The 17,804-nt window shown below is 39.3% G+C and overlaps 1 protein-coding gene across 1 annotated transcript; it reads right to left on the bottom strand.

The window, feature by feature from the left end:
• Positions 1-641: 641 nt before the first annotated feature.
• Positions 642-16,617, bottom strand: LOC125780229 (uncharacterized; the record flags this gene model as incomplete). Its single annotated transcript, XM_049462101.1, is given in 3 exon segments — positions 642-1,762; positions 4,089-4,659; positions 16,497-16,617. Coding segments are annotated over 2 exon segments (1,509 nt in total). The 3' UTR covers positions 642-769.
• Between the last annotated feature and the right edge of the window lie 1,187 nt (positions 16,618-17,804).

Here is a 17,804-nt window from a genome sequence, read left to right as displayed (position 1 = left end):
TTGTTTTGTTGCATTGTGATTTTACTCAAATTCCTTACTTATGCTGACAAAGTCGACCATTTTGAATGTTTAGTTACTTTATGAAAGCAAAATTGTTTACTTTCGACCAAAAATCATGTCGCATTGACAAAGCTCATAAGATGTCGGACTCAGTTCGCGCCAACCCCGATCTGCTCAAGAGGGTTATAACTGGTGATCATTCTGGTTGTGATTTGGAAACACACAATCAACACAATGGAAATAGCTTTATAGGCCAAGACCGAAAAAAACCCGCAAATTTCAGTCGAATGTGAAGGTTTATATAGCAGCTTTCTTCGATTGCAGGGGCCCCTTGAATCATGAGTTCTATTGTGACTTTTTTGTTTCCAAAACTGAAGAGGCCAATGTAAGGATGGCACAATGAGCGATAAAAACAGCATCGAAGGAGGAGCTAAAAAAAACCACAAAAAATTACTTTTTTAAGTGCTTTGAGGATTGAAAAACGCTGGCAGATATGCAACATAATCAGCGGTGATCACTTTGAAAGAGACAAACCTAACATACTGATTTCTGCCAGATGAAATCACCAAAAAATTTTCGTATAATATTAGCCTTCTGAAAATACCGCGAAATCTAGACAGTTCAGTTTAATCAGTTCAAAAATTTACTAAAATTAAGAATAATAGTTTTTGAAACCTCCATATTATCGCCGTTCAATACAACTTTTAGCTTACATCACAGAAAGTGTCAGTTATTCTCGCAAAAGAAACAAAATTACACAAACTTTTCACTAACACTTTCTCCCGCAAACAAATAGACGAACTTTATCAGTCACACTTACCTCGTTAATTTCATCCTCCAGCGCTCGCTGACGCGTCAATTCACGCAAACGCTCACGACGCTGCTCCGTGAGCTGCTCCAGCCGCTTGGCCGCGCGATCGACCTCATTGAATAGTAATGTCACTTTATGCAGCCTAATTGCAACATCCACGTTGCCCATTGCACTACAGTTATCTGCCGCAACAGCATTATTAGCTACCGTCGCGTTGGCCGCTACTGTTGGCCGGCTGATGGCATCGCATGACGTCATTGTGCTGTACTTTGACGCAGCGGGGCGACTTTGTGACGACTGTTGTTGCTGTTGTTGATGTGTCATGCTAAAGCTATAACTGCCACCAAAACCGAGATGGCTGATGGATGAAATGGTGGACAATAGTTTGTTGCTGCTGCTGTGGCGATTGCTGTTGCCTACACCACCGGCACCACTGCTGCTGCTGCCATAGCAATAGCGCGCATTGTTGTTGTTGTTATTGCTACTGTTAGCCACGCTGATGTTGCCATTATGATTATGGCTATTTTCGCCGGCGTCAGTTGGCGTCGCTGCAACGAACGCAAACGATTTGGCCAGCTCCTGCAGACGCGCTAACTGTAAAGCGCCGCGCTTGCGCAAATTATGTAATTCAGAATCCATAAGCGCGCGACTTAGCGCGCGATGTTGCGCGTACAATTGGCGACGTGTGGGTAAACCCTGTAGGTCGGCGGAGCGTATGTCACTCATGGCGGCCACTAGCCGCTGGCCCGCCGTCGCGCATTGCCGTTGAAAGGGTTCCAGTGCGACGAAGAATTCGCGCCACTTCCGCGCGTCGTGATGATGCAAACCTTGCAATTTGCCGTACGGTATTTGCGATGGTGCAACACTTGTCGTGACTTCATTGACGCTAATGAATTTCAACGAATGTTGTATTTGCGGTGTTGCTGCAGCTTGCTGTTGCTGTTGCTGTTCCTGTTCCAGAGAGGGGGGAGAAAGAGCAAATCAAAGAAACGTGTGTTGTTAGTTACGATTTTGATAGTTGTTGCTTTTGTTGTTATTTCTACATTCAATCATTGGGTCGGTCCGTCGTCGCTTCGTTTGCCTACATATTTCTCTATTTGCACATCTGTTTGTCCGTCTGTCGGTTTGTCGCTTTGCTCGTGTCGCTTTGTATTTGTGTTTACTCTTTGCCAATGTTTTTGTTGCTATTATTTTTGTGGTTCTTGTTAAAAATCGGGTTAATTGGGTGTTATGTCGGGGCGTTAACCGCGTGCTCAGATGTTGATCATTTGTTCGCGAGCGTTTTTTCTTCTTGCTGTGAGCTACAGTTTTTTCCTTCCTACTTTGTGGGTCCGAGCCGGAGTCTACATTGTTTCTATCTACTATTGTTTCTTTATTGTTGTTGTGGTGCTTTCAATATCTTGTTATTTACTACTCATTGCTACTCATTCAATTGTTAGCGAATCGACATCAAGACACTTACCTCATTTTATTTAACAAGTAACTACAGTTTCGCCGTGTGCTGAGCTTTTTGTTCGTCGCTGCTTTGCCCTGGCCTCCGAAGGAGGTACACACAAAGTTCAGCAGTTCACAACTGATTTATTTTGGGAACTATTTTCGATTTTAATGCCAATTGTCGAAAATGTTCATTTGCACTTAATACCCTTTATCGTACTTTATGGAAATTTGGGTGACAATTTCGGTAAGACTAAGTAGCAGAGGGCTAACAAATTAGTATTTGTTGTTAAATGTAGTGAAAGCATTGTTTTGACAAAGTTGAGGGCTTGTAGTTTATCATTCTATTCCTAACAAGACCTATCCAGCTAACAGTAGAGGCGATTTGAAAGTCTATATTTGTACGAAGTCTTATGATTGAACTACACAACAATCTAAACAGGAACTAAACAGTAGTTTACTCGTAACTGTAAACGAGTGCCTTCTTCAGAGTTTGAATTTGTTTCGAATGTTAATTTTCGATTTATTTGGCCATTTAAATCCATTCTACGGGTCTTAACTTTAGTAGGCAATCCTATCTATTTTTCTCAAGTATTGTTTCAGCAATAGAACTTATTACTTATTCAGAGAAAGAGAGAGATGTGGAGAGACTGTGTGACAAAAATGAGTCAAAGCTCTAGGATGAGTTTCCAAGGCGGGGATTTAATTTTTTTGTGACATATCTGTAAGCTTTACATTAGGATCGGTTCCAAAAGTTTGGCTTTGCGAAGAAATTGGTTTAGTGGCAGATAATCGCTACATTTGTTGAAGAGAGCTTCGTTAAGATTTCATATTAGTTATGCTCAAAATCTTTCTTTGAAAGAAGGTGTAGATTAGGCGAAATTGATTTTTTTGTTGCAATAAAAAAATAAATTCTTAGGGCTTGATCTCACTTAAAATGCTTATGCTGAACTTTATAAGCGAGATGAGATCCGATGAGATATTTATGGCGTTCTCTCTTTAAACCTTCAATAATATCGAAAAGATCTTCTTCAAAGGTACATTTGTTAAAGTTTGAGTTAGAAGGATATGAAGAGCACACATACAAGTAGTGTCACAATGATTTTTTTTTAATTTTTTCTTGGCGAGGATTTTTAAACTTTTTCAACTTATTGCTACAGAGTATAATAGCTTTTCACTTAACGATTGTACGCATCACCTAAAACCAAATAAGATAGATATAGAGTTATATATATGTGAATGATTAGGATGGCGAAACGACTGTCTGTCCGTCCATCCGTCCGCGCAAGCTGTAACTTGTGTAAAAATTGAGATACCTTGATGAAAAATATACGGGTCCGGCGATGGCCGTAATATGATCACTTAAAATGAATAAAAGAGGGTGAAAACTCGCTTTAGACGCCATAGAACTAACAGGTCTTATGCAAATCGCAAAGGTAAGAAATGTTCGGTTATACACGAACTTAGCTATTCCTTACTTGTTATTCTGAACTTTCTTCAATGATGACTGAGACTTCTAATCACTTTTATTCAAGGACTCTAATGATTATGGATGCTCTCAATCGAACATAAAGTTTTTCAGAATAATTACGAAAAAGTATTGTCTGTTAGCACCGGTCCAAATTTTCTTAATGTCATAAATCTCTGGCTTTTGGAATAAAGAATATAAGACTCCAAAATAAATTCCCATAAAAATATGGGAAATCAAAAAGTTGGCCATAAATTTTGGCCCGGCGCTTACAAGCGCGTGCAATGTGGCCAAAGTACAATTTTGTGTTATTATGTTGTTGCAGTTGTAGTTTAACTGTTTTCAGTTTTGTTAATGTGTGTGGGTGCAACTCACCTTAATGCAACTTTCGTTATTCTCGCCATTAGCGCAACTGCTGACAGCCGTGTTATTGCCAAATGCTGAGTGCTGCTGTTGTTGTTGTTGTTGTTGTTCCAGCAATAACTTGTGTTCGAGGCAAACGGCAAGAATTTCGCAATACGCAATTTGCCTTGTCAGTAGACGCAGACTTTGGCAAATTAAGTCGATTACGCACATTTGGCCCGACTTTTCGATGGCAATTAGAATGGTGAACGTTGGTGTTGCAGCACCGGGGCTGCCACTGCTGCCGCTGTAGTTGCTGTCGTTGCTGTTGGTGGCGTTGTTGCTGTCAGCAGTCGCATGGGCGGGTGATTTAGCGGCGGTGACGGTGGCTGTTGTGACATTTGAGGTGACTGACACACTTGCGGAGTTGCCAGATGCCGACGTCGCTGCCGTCACTGCGCTGGCCATTTTTGGTGTCGACGGACGGTTGACGAACGCTGGTTCTGCCGGGGACTTTTGTTGGCTGTGTTGTGTTTGTTGTTGTTGCATTGAAGGTTGCTGCTGCTGCGTTGTGGCACGGTCATTAGCATTCGCTGCTGAAGTTCTGCAAATTCAAATTGAAAATGAAAACAAAAAATTGGTTAGCAAAATGCGTGACTGATTATCAAAAAAAGTGAATGAATTGCATGAAGGCGATGCAGATAAACATTAAAACTCGTTAGAGATATGTACACGTTTTGTACCCGAGATTTTTCCAGCTGCAGCAAATCGATAAAATATGCGTGAGTGTGTATGTGTGTTTGCGTGCGTTCGTATCTTGAGAACAGCTCTGCGAACTAGATAAATGATCGATCATTAGCCGATCTGTGTATAAACTCGTAAATAGTCATTCAAATGCATTTATGAATACAATGGCAAGGGATAGCCCTGTAGGAAATAATTTAGATTGAAGAGTACTACATTACTTCAGGTTAGAAGAGAACAGTGGTGAGGTCTCACCATCAGTAGGGTTATCAGCTAACTTCTTAAGCAACTTTTTCCAACCTCACTCGACGAGCAAGAGATTCAGGTATATTGGTCCTTTTTCAAAAAAAACTAAATCAGGATCAGTCCGACTCAAATTTGATCAGATGGTATTAATAGAGGAAGTCAAAGTTATTTGCTTATTGGAATTTTGCTGTAAGCAAGGATCTTCGATACGTTTTATATCGAGAGAACCACAGTTCTTTGCAAAGCCTTTGATTTACAATAAATGTAGAGCCAACATGGACTCTTATAAGATCTACTGATCTTAAGATGAACAGATTTAGAAATACCAACGGCAGAAAATATACTACAGTTTGTGCCACTAAATACGACATTTCTCAAGACTTTTTTGGATTAAAAAGACTTCCGGAAAAAGGATATACATGGTATTTCTTCAGTAGTTTTGAAAGAAGCCGGGAATGCGATATTTTCGAGCATGATTTCATCAGAGGCTCCATTTGATCTAATGGAATCTGTTAAATTTCTTGGAGCTCGTTCAAAGTTTTGAGGAGAATAGTTTCGCAAATTTTATGACGATTGGCAGGAGCCGGTTTGTTATAAGTAGCTCTAACATGAATGTCCAGGCAATAGTAAGTTGGTGCCTACAAATGTGATTAGACTACGACTAGCACTATCAAGTTGCTTTGGATTTAGTTATACAGTTATAAAGCTGGTAAGTATCTGCGTACGGCAGATGAGTTCTTACTAAACATAAGTCTAATTCTAGCGGTGTTACTATTCCTGCAGGGCACATTTATTTTTGCAAAACCTATAAATATTTACGCATTTTGTAGCCGGCTCGCATAATTTACAAACTGAACCCTGACACAGAAAATATCATTATTATTGATTTTTTTTTCTTGTCAACGAAAATTGCATTCACCATTTGCCCAACTGCACACACACCGGCGATCGCCTGCCTGAGTATTCTCGCTGTTGTAGTAATCGAACACAATCATTTATTTATTATCGCTCATTTGTGGCACAAACAGCAACGATAAATAAATGCATGAAAATAAATTCTAGATGTAGAATAACCCGAGGCAATGCCAAGCCGAACGCCGAAGGTGCGAGGTAAGCCGCTTGTCGCAGCTTACAACACGCTCGCTATTTAATTGAAATGACGCCGCATGTGGTCAGCATTATCAGCGACTACTTTGTCTGTCAATGTTGGCAACAACATAGTCAACGACATTCGCCACTCGACAGCCAAACACACAAGGGGGCATACGATTTGACGGCGCATGCGGCATGCCTAGAGGCGCAGCGCTTCTTCAGATCAACCTACGCAGTTTTTGTTCTCTCTCACCGATGTGATGGGTTTTGCTTTTGTTGTTGTTGTTGTTGTTGTTGTTAGTAGAGTCTCGTGTAATTTGCTGTCGTTGGCTGAGTGACTTCGCACTTTGAGCTGTGTTGGAATTTTAGTTTTTGTCAGTTGTTTTAAAGCGTATTTGGGATTTTTTTTTTTTTGCGAACTCTGCTGAGTCCATTCAAATGGGCTTAGCATCTTGGGAAACCAACTAATGCACACTAAGTTGGCATTGACTGCAGATAGTAGCGTTATTTAGTTTTTAGCCAGTTTTTATCCAGGTTTCTTACCGTAATTGTTGTGTGCGTCTGGCGTATTTTAAAATTTTTATTTCATCTTTGAATTGCTCGTAGCTTATTTTGGCTTAACCTACCAAGAGATCTCTTTAATGTATTTAACCCCTGCGTGACCCAGTGTTAATTGTCTTAAATAAAGCTCTTCAGATCCAAGGTATAAACTATTTTGGGGTACTATTATGTGACTTTACCACATTTTTCGGCCCAAAGTTCTAACACTTAGTCTAGGTCAAGTATTTCATATATGAAACTGCTGAAGTCTGCAAGGGTATACCATCTATTTTCTGCCAAAAGTAATTTATTGTTTTTAAGTCGCTGTAAGTGTCACTGTGAGTCTGTATATATTTCATATGAAATTTCTTAGTGTGATCCATATTTTTGTTTTTACATATTTCAGAGATTTCACTCCTTGAACTACAAGTGGGAAAGAACTCTTATGGCTCTTTGCCCATATTTCTGAGCGGAAGTTAATATTTCTAATTTGTACTCGTTAATATATTTTCCATTAGTATTCACTACGTTTTTTCTAGTGAGGTCAAGGTATGTAATTCTATGTAAAGGTCTCATAATGTCTTCTCTATAATCCTTTCGTTTACTAGGCAATAATTTTACTTGTAATATAATTGCAGAGCTGATAGACTAAAGGAGAGAGATAGGTACCAGGTACCCTTCTACTGAGATTAAGATGATGTTTTCCTTATTTTATAACCCTTCATTCATTCCTTTTAACAGATAAACTTTGACCGATATTACTTATTGAAGTTTTACCAACTTGAGTGCAAAAGGGGAAAGAATTCCCGCTTATGCTTCGCTACAAAGTATGTATCTCGAAGAAGACTACATATAGCTAAGCTAAATCTCTATAAATTTAGTATCGCATCCCCTTTTTATTTTTCTTGATTAGATTAAGTCGTTCTATCCAACTTATTAATTAACGAAATCGCAGCAAGATTGTATCTAAATTAGTATATACCTGTAATCAAGTCACCAGAGAACATCAAAGTCGTCTGCGTTCGTATTCAGCCTCACCTTACTAGCTGGGAATTATTAATTTTTGCTATTTGGATGAGTGCTGTTTGAATTATTGTCGCTTGTTGCGAAGATCGCTGTTCGCGCAGCTTGTGGTCGAACATTTAATAAGCGCTACAAATGTTTGTTGGTGCGTGTGTGTGTCTGTGCGAGCAGCAGCAGCATGCTGTTGCAGTAATTTGGGTTAATGTCGCGTGTATTTGTCATAATTTGCCTGCGAGCTACTCGTTGCATATACTTGCCTAAACAGATTTGTCGGGGAATCTGTGTTATGTGCATTCGTAAGTACGAGTAAGTGTGTGTGTGCAATCGTGTGCGCGAAAAATAATGCGCAAAAATACTTGTTTAAACGGTTTTTGTAAAGTTGTTGGAATTTCGAAATAAAGATCTCAGACAAGCGCACCCATTAACATGAATCGCTTAGACTCAATGATTTAGGGGATAGTGGATTTGGCGCACACACAGCAACAGAGACATAAAAAGTAGTAGACAGATCATGTATTTAGCCACTCTTAAAGAATATTCTTGTGCCTTGTGCGTTAATGAAGACGTTCAGAATATTAATTAAGAGACACTTACTTGTTCTTCGTATTTTTTGTTCAGTCGGAAGGGACTTTAAATTTTTATAAAAGATAACGCAGATAAGATAAGAACTGAAATAGACTTACAGCTGACTGGCAACTAAAGTTATAAGGACTGTCAATTTTTCAACATAAAACAAAACTTCAAACGAAGATTGAAGTATCGATGTTCCGATATCCGACTAAGACTAGATTCGCGATTTCAGACTAGAGAATAACCTATCTGTCCGAGGTCTTCATGTAAAAGTTCTGCTATTATGTATCGCAGAGTGATTCTGTACCTCATAAACGCTGAGATTATTTAATTTTTGTTTTTCATAGCGGTTTTCAATGGAGAAATTTGAAGATAAATTAACGATCAGCAGTGAAATCGAATAAAGACTCCTTTCTTTTCTAAATGATACCTTGAATTTAGTAATCAGCTTAAAATAATAGTGGCTGAATAAAGTGCTGAATACAAAAATAGGTTAGAACTTCCGCGAAATGTTATATTCAGCTATCATTTTCATAAGCTAAATTTTTCGAAACCAAGGGGAAGAATTTGGTGTTGAAATTCGAATGTTGTATTTCTCTTAGCCAACAAATGAAATTTCTAAATATAAAATTAACAATTGTGCTTTATTAAAAATTAATATTGAATTCAACAAAATCAAAAATCACTCTTTCAAACATTAATTTCATTAAATTTATTTTTTAACCCAAAAAATCGTTTTTTCTGATGTTTAACCACATACAGCGCTTATTCAGCTAAGTGATTTTCTCGACTTCGAAAACGCTGCAATCGTGCTACAGAGATCGAAAGCAAACCAAGAGCACAAACGAAAAGTAAAAGCAAGAACAAAATAGAATTTGTAAAAGTCACACCGAAGAGATTTTAATGATTCGTAAAAACTTTATGGAGACACCGTAATCATTTAGAATTTTATAGCGCAGCGTGGAGTGTCATCTGTATGAAAGAAACAATAAAGGCAAAGTGGCTGAACTGTGCTTAATAAGATACTTATATGAATGTAAGACTAATAAAATTTCACTTTTCACCTGTCTCCCACTGTTAGAGAAAGAAGGAGAAGCATGAAGAAAGAACTTTAGATGAAATTAAAGAGAAGACATTTACATCAGTAACTCTGAGTGAGTGGTGATATATAGCACACCTAGACGCTACTAAAACTTTTAATTGAAAGTTGTTGCAACAATTAATGGCGCGAGCTGTTTTTCCATATGTTACACACCATAAAGGACTCACAGTTATGAGGAAGTCGCTAGGCTTTGTTGGTTTGTATAGCAAAGTGTCTTGAAATCGCCCTTACTAAGTTGTGTAACAGCTTCTTAACAAGCAGTTTACAGTTTTTATGCGAGTATAAAAATGCAGGCAACCGGTCACGTGATCAAAAGAATTGTAGAATATTTTATCGATCTGCTGTTAAGCGAGGGCTTGCGCGCATGTGCTCTCACGCCATGCTCTAACGTCTAACGTTTGGTGCGCAAGTCAAGTGCTGGCTTGTGAAATTTTTATTGCGCCCAAGGTGTTGGCATCAATGTTGCCGATGCTACGCTATTGGCGTCACCTCTGTAACATTTCACAGCTGCGCGCCGCCAACTAAAGTGTACTGATTGGCAATTAAAAGGTATTAGCTTTGGGTGGAGCTGTGTGCTGGCGACTGGCGACTAGCCAACTAAATGTTGCTGAGTGAAAAGCCGTAGGCTATAAAATTTGTTCTTTTAATGAATATAATTTTATGGATTTTTAGATTTTTTTATATTTCTTTGTTGGTTTAGTACTAGTGATTTCGACTTGGGCCGCTTTTTACTTTCGTGAAATTTAGTGAATTAAGCAGCGTATACTTGTTTAGATATTTCTATAGACCATAAGAATTTAAGCGCTTTATTATCATTTTAATTTTTATTTTACGACGGCATTGAAGGGCTCTTGAAAGGGTTTCACTTTAAGACATTCGTTCGGCCCATTGAACAAGTCAAAGCGCTACAACTAAGCACTTAATCAATGTCAACATCTTTGCTCAGCAATAAAATCATCTTCGACTGGCTAAAAGAATGGTAAAATTTAAATATATATGTAAGATGGGGCTGAATTCGAGTGAAACGGATTTTTATTTGCATTTTTATTTTGCTTTTTTAGACAAAAAATTTTGTTATCTGAAATGTGTAGTTTATTAATTTTTTTAATAAAATTATATGGCAGAGGTATGCGGTTATTTGTTCCTTACTCGTAGCACTTTTCTCTTTTAAAATTTGCATATATTTTTTCTTGTTAGGGGTTATGGATCCTGGCATCAAGTAAAGTAACGGAAATTCAGATATAATTCTTAAAAGTGAGGTTAGCTTTCTCCAAATATATTTTAGTTGATGTTTTCTCAAGACTTAATCACAGGGATACATTTTATCCAACTCTGATCTTTCATCATTTAAGTATAGAACAAAATAGTGGTAAAATTATGAGCTTGATGTTTCTAGCTTTAGCTTACTTGGCCAATATCAAACTTAAAGGTCTACAAAATTATTTGAAATTTTCCAGTATCCTATAACAAGTGGTTTCAAGGTCGTCTACAGACTATTACTAGACAACTGATAATAATTATTAAATGATTGGACATCCAAAAGATCGTGGCTAGGACGTAGAGGCAAAAAGATGGTGCTAAATTCAGAGATTGAGAAAGTTTATGTTCAATTACGGTCTCTATTCCATTGCTTACGCTTTCATTTGCAAGCAAAAATGTGGAGAATTATGACTTAGCTTCGCGACTTATCCCTTACCCAGGATTTATGGTAATTTTATTACCACAATCTTTATATATTTCTTATTATGCTTCCACGTCACCATTAAAAGCACACTTTCAAAATACCCTAGTGCTGCATACAATGCTTGGGTATAATAACCACCAGCCAATATTGACGTCTTTGCAAATGAGGTCAAGATGTGAGCTGCGATAATTTAATTTCCCTTCATGCACCGCTGAAAGGTTTAAAAATAGTTAAAGAGCATCAAAGTCCGAGGTATCGTAGCCTTAGGCTGATATTCTAGAAACTAATATCTTAGCACATGTGAGCGTACATACATCCATATTCATAAAGAGTATGCGCCTGGAGTAACTTGCGAAATTATTGAAGCATTTAGCACAATCGCGATAGTCACGCCGCAACCACAGCTTTCGAGAGCAATACATGGACTTGCACTGACATACATACACACCTATTTATAAGCACCTATATGTACTCTGGAAGTGGCATGCAAATTTATTTTAAAATTCTATATGCCATAATTCCTACTAAGAAACCATTCAGCCGTGTTGTCTACGCGACCCGTTGGGTTTCGGCAACTTGCCTGCCATCGCTTGATAAAGGACTTGCCTGTGGTGTTAGCAGCTTGAGAATTCTTGTGCCGCTTGAATTACATGACAACCGTGGCTGATGGCTAAGTTGATGTTGACAATGATATGGGGATTATGTTGGCGATGATGTTGAAAGATGACGTCGGGGATAATGATATCGTTATGCAGCAAATGCCAATCAACTTGCCACTTTTGTGGCCACATAATCACCCCATGATGGGATAGTTAAAATATTTAGTGGGTTGCGTAAAGAATGCGAAAACTCAAATGAATATGTTTTCATTATAAAACGGCCTAAGGTTAAATTAAGTTAAGTTAGTTTGGTTTACTCTGCATAGATCAGTTTTGGTCCTTTGCGATACCAGATCGAGTTCCGAAGTCCATGAAGAGTAGTCACCCTTTAGTGCTATGCAAGACTATTCTGGATGATATACTTGACTGTACCCAGAGTTGCCTGCTGATGCATTAGAGGATAGCTTCGCAGCTTTTCCAATAGCAAAGACCTCTACTTGAAATGTAATGCAGCGGTCCGGCCGTTTAAAAATTTCCCTCATGCCTAACTCTGGACAGTTTATGCCCGCATAAACTCCGTGCTCCATTTTCAAGCCGTCTAAAAGTGGAATCATATAGTCGATGTTTGGCAAACCGCCACTTCCCACTGAACTAATCCCGAAGATTCCACGAATCGCCGAATTTGCCATACAGCTTTCAGCGAAAGGTCTATAGATCCCGTTAGGCATAGTACAACAACCCTCTGAACTATTTCTATTGGCTTCGGGTAGGTAGAAGTCCGTCCTCGACATAACTGCACCGTATAGCAAAATTGGTCTGACAATCGATGTGTAGCCCTTGTGTATGAGGGAGGGAAAAATATCCCAGGTTTTGCTGAGCATCTGCCTAAACTCACATACGGCATAAGTTTTTCAAAAGTTTTGTTTGCTTTCCGAAATTTTCATTTCCCACCTAACCCATCACTTTTTGGCATATAGTTCTGAAATACAATTACACACCACCTGACTTTGGTTTTCCGATAAACACAGTTATGAACCGAAAATGTATATGTTGAGCTTCTAAACTTAATTCTTAAGTCTTAAGTCAATGACGATCTGGAGGATTTTAAAGACATTAGAATATTTCATTATTCATATAAGGCATTATTTGATACTAAGTAAATATTCCTATTTTTCCAACGAACGAATTTTAACTCAGTGATGTCGAAGCAGGGCTGTCATGACATGAATACTTCCTTTACCTTCATTCTAAAGAACATTCAGCACTAGAATTATTGTTGTTACTTCTTTCGTCCGAATTTCACTTAGGGCCATTTCAACTTGAACGACAGGATCAACAATCAGTTATCAAAATTATAGGGACTATATGCACACTTCACTCGCTGTCTATATGTATTAGTTAGCAGTTGTATATACCATATACCCAACTGTTTGTATTGGCAACAGTGGAAGCAGATCATAAATGGCATGGCGCATTCTAAGTCAGGCTTGGCACGTCACTCAGTCATATTCGCCAGCCGTTGGGCTTGCGCGCTTACCAACCATTCAGCCTGGTGTATGCGGTGTGGGGCGTTGGGAGCTGTGGCTGTAGCTTAGTGTTGGCGGCTTTTAACTTTGTTCTTTCAAACTCAATTTAAATGCAGTTGGACAGTCAGTCAGGCAGGCAGCACCAGCACGGTCAGAGCGGACAGAACGGACAGGCCAAGGCGGACACGTTGTCCGTTGTAGCGCTGCTGCTGACGTCGCCGCTGGTGTGTGCCGCTTGGCTGACTGTTGCCCGACTTCAGACTGAATAAGAATGCGTTTTTTTGACAGTTTCGTGACACGTTAATTTTATGTTTTTATGCAGGTATGCTGCGAGCGCACATATCTGTGGCATAGGGCAGTGCAGGCCATGAATGATGACGACCGCAAATGCTGCTCCTTTTTGCTGTGCTCCCTTTTCGCGGTTCTTAAGTCACTTTTTCTATGCAAAAGAATTGATTGCCGAGAATCTTAAGTGCTGTAGAAGAGAAGTAGAAGAAGGAAGGAAGCTGTGCTTGTAGCTGTCTTTCTAGGAAAACGCGCGCTGACCTGCATCCGCCACACATTTCGCTCGAAACTGTGCCAGTGTGGCAGCCTAACAGCTTGGTGTGTATAGGGGCAGGCGGATGGGGACCTGCGATATTTGTAGGTGCTGCTGATCGGCTGCCAATTGCTTATGCGGCTGACACACTGCCGACTGACGCTTCATGTGTGTCCCGCGGGTATTTCTACATTTTCAAGATTTTCTCACGACAAATTGAATTTTTATTACCCGAAAGGTTTCTAATTCGGTTTATTTTTTTTGCGCTTTTGAAGTGAAAATATTTTTGAGCATTTTTTGTGAGCTTGTGATTTATTGGCCACCGCTTTTGCGGGTCAGCGAAAAGCGCTTTGTTGGAATTTATTCAATGATTTCCAAGAATATTTGCTTTTAGTTGTGCATATGCATGGATGTGTGTATGTGTGGATTCTGCGCGCGCTGCGTGAAATACTAATGTGCAACATCGAGGTCAATTGCAATTAGTTAGCGTTAGTCCGTTGTGTACCGTTATATTTGTCTTGACACTCGCACAGTTGCCTCCACTTAATCATCTCTTTTTGACAACAAATGCATCTATTAGCATCTGCCATAACTGCGGCCTCATGTTGTTGCCACCAAATGCAAATATTAATTGGCAACTTCTTGTCAACATTTGCAACTTAAAGTGACAGCTTGCTGTTTGCGGGTGTACAAGTACTTATTTATGAGTAGGATTGAGAGGTAAGGAGCGGATATACAAATATTGATGTATGCAAAGTGGGAAATGAGCACATCAAGTTTTATCATTTGTGGCACAGTGGTGTATTGCGGTAAAATTCTTAGGCGTTTCGACACTATTCCTCATTGTTGAGAACATTGATTATCTAAGCCAACCCATGGTTGCTTCTGCTTAAATGCCAAGTACTCTGTAGACTGAATTGATTTAGGAGGGAAAAAATAGCTTATTCAAGAATGGTTAATAAGACTCAAAAAATACGAGTAACTGACAGTTGTCAAGTTTTAAAATTACTTGAGAAGCGGGCCGATATTTCTGAGTTTCAATTATTATAACAGTAATGATTTACAAATTCAACAGCACTGATGAACGATTAGATCATTGGTGAGTTTACAGAAAATGTTTAAAATTTGTTTTTCAATTTGTTACGTTTTTACTCAAACACCGCCCACAGTACTAATTCTTTGGGTGTGCCATGAATTTCGCTACATCGAGTCTATGTCTATGTCCGGCAGTAGCTTTGAGTAAATAAACGCTTGACATTAAGAAGACCTAACAAATAGGTGGCAGCCGAAAGCTACAGTAACCAACGCACGAAGTACCACAGCCCCTCCCACTAACACTGAAGAAACATACAAGCGTATATATACATATATGTATGTGTTGGCATGCCAATCTGCGTCTATTGGAAATGCACATTTGGGCCTGCGCATGTGCGTCAATATTTAAACAACTGTGCGTGAACGTTGCCAAAGCGTGTGACCAACAGCGTCGCGGCGGCGACTCGGCCGCTCCACAGCGCGGCAGCACAGCGATCGTTGTCAATAGAGAGACGTTGTTGTTGACGTCAAAAAATGCAGTCATAAAATTAACTTTGCCACACACATAAAATAAACAACATGCATACTTGCCACATGCTGCATGCCACAAGCTTTGCAGCTTACGTACGGCAGGCGAACAAACAAAGCAATTGAAATCGGAAAATATGGCACGGTATTGTAAATTTCGCGGCAACACTAAATACACAGACGTGAGTGTGAAATTACAAACAGCCAAAGTGCGCAAACGATCCGAATTGCCGAATGCGGTCGCATGGCCGGGTGGCTGGGCGCAAATGCGCCGGCGAGTGCGCGCGGTGGCGGCCAAGGGAGCGCAACAGCGCGATGCGGCGGTGCTGATAAGCGGAAAGAAAGCTGCAGCAACCTAACTAGCCTCACTTGTGCGCGCGTGTGTGTGTGTTGGAGTGTTTGAGTGTGTCTACTAAGTTGTTGTGGAACTTTGTGGCGGCAGCGTGCAATGTGGCGTGCGTATCCAATCAGCGATCTGCGCTTGAACGCGTGTTGATTTCATTTGATTTGAATTTTTCCCAAAGGCACACCAATTTCGCAATAAGTGCGCACACACACACATACACATACCTAAACATACAGTTATATGTTTGGCTACTTAGACCCGACCTAGCGTTATAAAAAGCTATAGTTTGTGGCATGCAACACTGCTTGTTTGGTTGCTAAAATGCGTTCGCTTGACTTCCTTGTCGCGCATTTCGTCGAAATCGTAATTGCAAACGGCGGTAGCCAATAATTTTGCACTTTATGTAGTGCTAAGAGTTTTGCCAATAATTTCTTTAATTTTTTCCCGCTTCAGTTTCGCGTATTGTTGGGACTCGTTTTAGGTTTTCTTGTTGTTGTTCGACAAAATTATTGGCGCCACGCAGCTGTGAACACGCATTTTGCGTGCGCATGCGCAGCTTTTGTCAGCCAACACATCACTCGAACAGCTTTGTTGCACCTTTGCAAAAGTTTTTCCTCAATTTTCCTCCATATTATTTTTTTTTATTTTTTTGGTGTTGTAATGCCTACGGTTTTGCGGGAAATTTACTTCCCATTTACTGACATTTTGCTTCACATTAATTGCAATCGATTTTCCTGACATCGATTTTTTTAACGCCAGCGAGTTGTCGTGTCACTTCTCTTTCAAATATTTCTTGGTAATGACAAGCATTTAGTATTTCGACACATTTTTGGCGCGTATTGTGGGTGTGCGCGAATTGTTTACTCACCTCTCAGGTATCGTACTGTAGTAGAGTAGCACCGTTGCTATTTCGTAGCAGTTCAGACCGGCTGCCAGTACGCATTCCGCATCAACAGTGACAATCGGATGGCCCTTCAGATCGGTGGTGCCTAAAGTGGGATAATAAAAAATATATGTAAGTAAAAATCGAACAATAAATAGCAATAATAAAGCATGAGATTAGGTGACTGCAATAGGATTAGTTCGCTTCATCGACAGTCGGTTCTATGTATCAAAAATGGACGAAGATTTGCATCCAGCTAAGGTAGGACTGTTATTTTAGATTTTGCGGACAGCTTTTACAAGATAAATAATGAAATTGTATGGTATTTGCTATTAAACTCGAACTCTCTACCAACTCGAAGGCAGCAGGAATACAAATTGAGAGAAGAAACCTTAAACTAATGTCTTCCAAAAAATGAGATTATTTGTAGCGTCAGCTTTCATTATAAGAAAATACATCAATCTCAAATCAAAGTGCTAAAATTCTGATTTAGAGTCAAATTGATCAGGTTATGATACTGACATGAAGTGAGGTTATGTGTCCCTGAAGTGAGATAAAATCCGCTGCATTCGTTGCTTACTTTGTCAGTTGCAGGCGCTAAGGTTAGACGTATTTTTATCGGCTGGGTGATTTTCATTAGTTGGAAGCTTACATTCGTGGCTTATTCCTGAATTCTTTGCAAAAGCCAATACACTTACGATCACCTGCACTAGACATGCCTCCGATTGACGTTTTCGTATTTCCAAAAATAGAGAGAATCCTAAAATGCCCTCGTTCTACAAGATAAATGCAAATCTCTGAAAAGGTGAAGGCTATCCAAAATATAAAATTTGAGAATGCGATTAGAAGAGATGCTACTATAAGTGAATAATATCGCATGAAGGTAACAACATAAAACTAGACAAATTAATAAATATTTTTACAAAAAAAAAAACGAAAGTTTCCTAATACACTTTGTATACCTCCTCGTATACCACAGAGAAATATGATCTTATAATGTGGGCATGACTTTCAACCTCAATGTACTTTTGGAAGAAATGATAAGCAAACTGAGGTTGCTCTTAAGCCATAAAAAGTCACTTGAAAACTATCGTGAGGAAGTGAATATGTTTAGATTATTTTTTATTCAAGCATACTAGCTTATTTGCGATGGAAACTTTGGAGAATATTTTGTCGCTGGTAGATTGGAATATAACTGAGCCAATGTATACGCCAGTAAAGAAGAAGAAGAATGTCCCTTGTTTGCAGAATATCTTACCTTTTTGCTTTCAGTTTAACAACCTTTCATGGCCA

This window comes from Bactrocera dorsalis, unplaced genomic scaffold (assembly GCF_023373825.1).
Source record: "Bactrocera dorsalis isolate Fly_Bdor unplaced genomic scaffold, ASM2337382v1 BdCtg288, whole genome shotgun sequence".
Lineage (NCBI taxonomy): Eukaryota > Metazoa > Arthropoda > Insecta > Diptera > Tephritidae > Bactrocera > Bactrocera dorsalis.
This window is presented reverse-complemented; position numbering and strand designations above follow the sequence as displayed.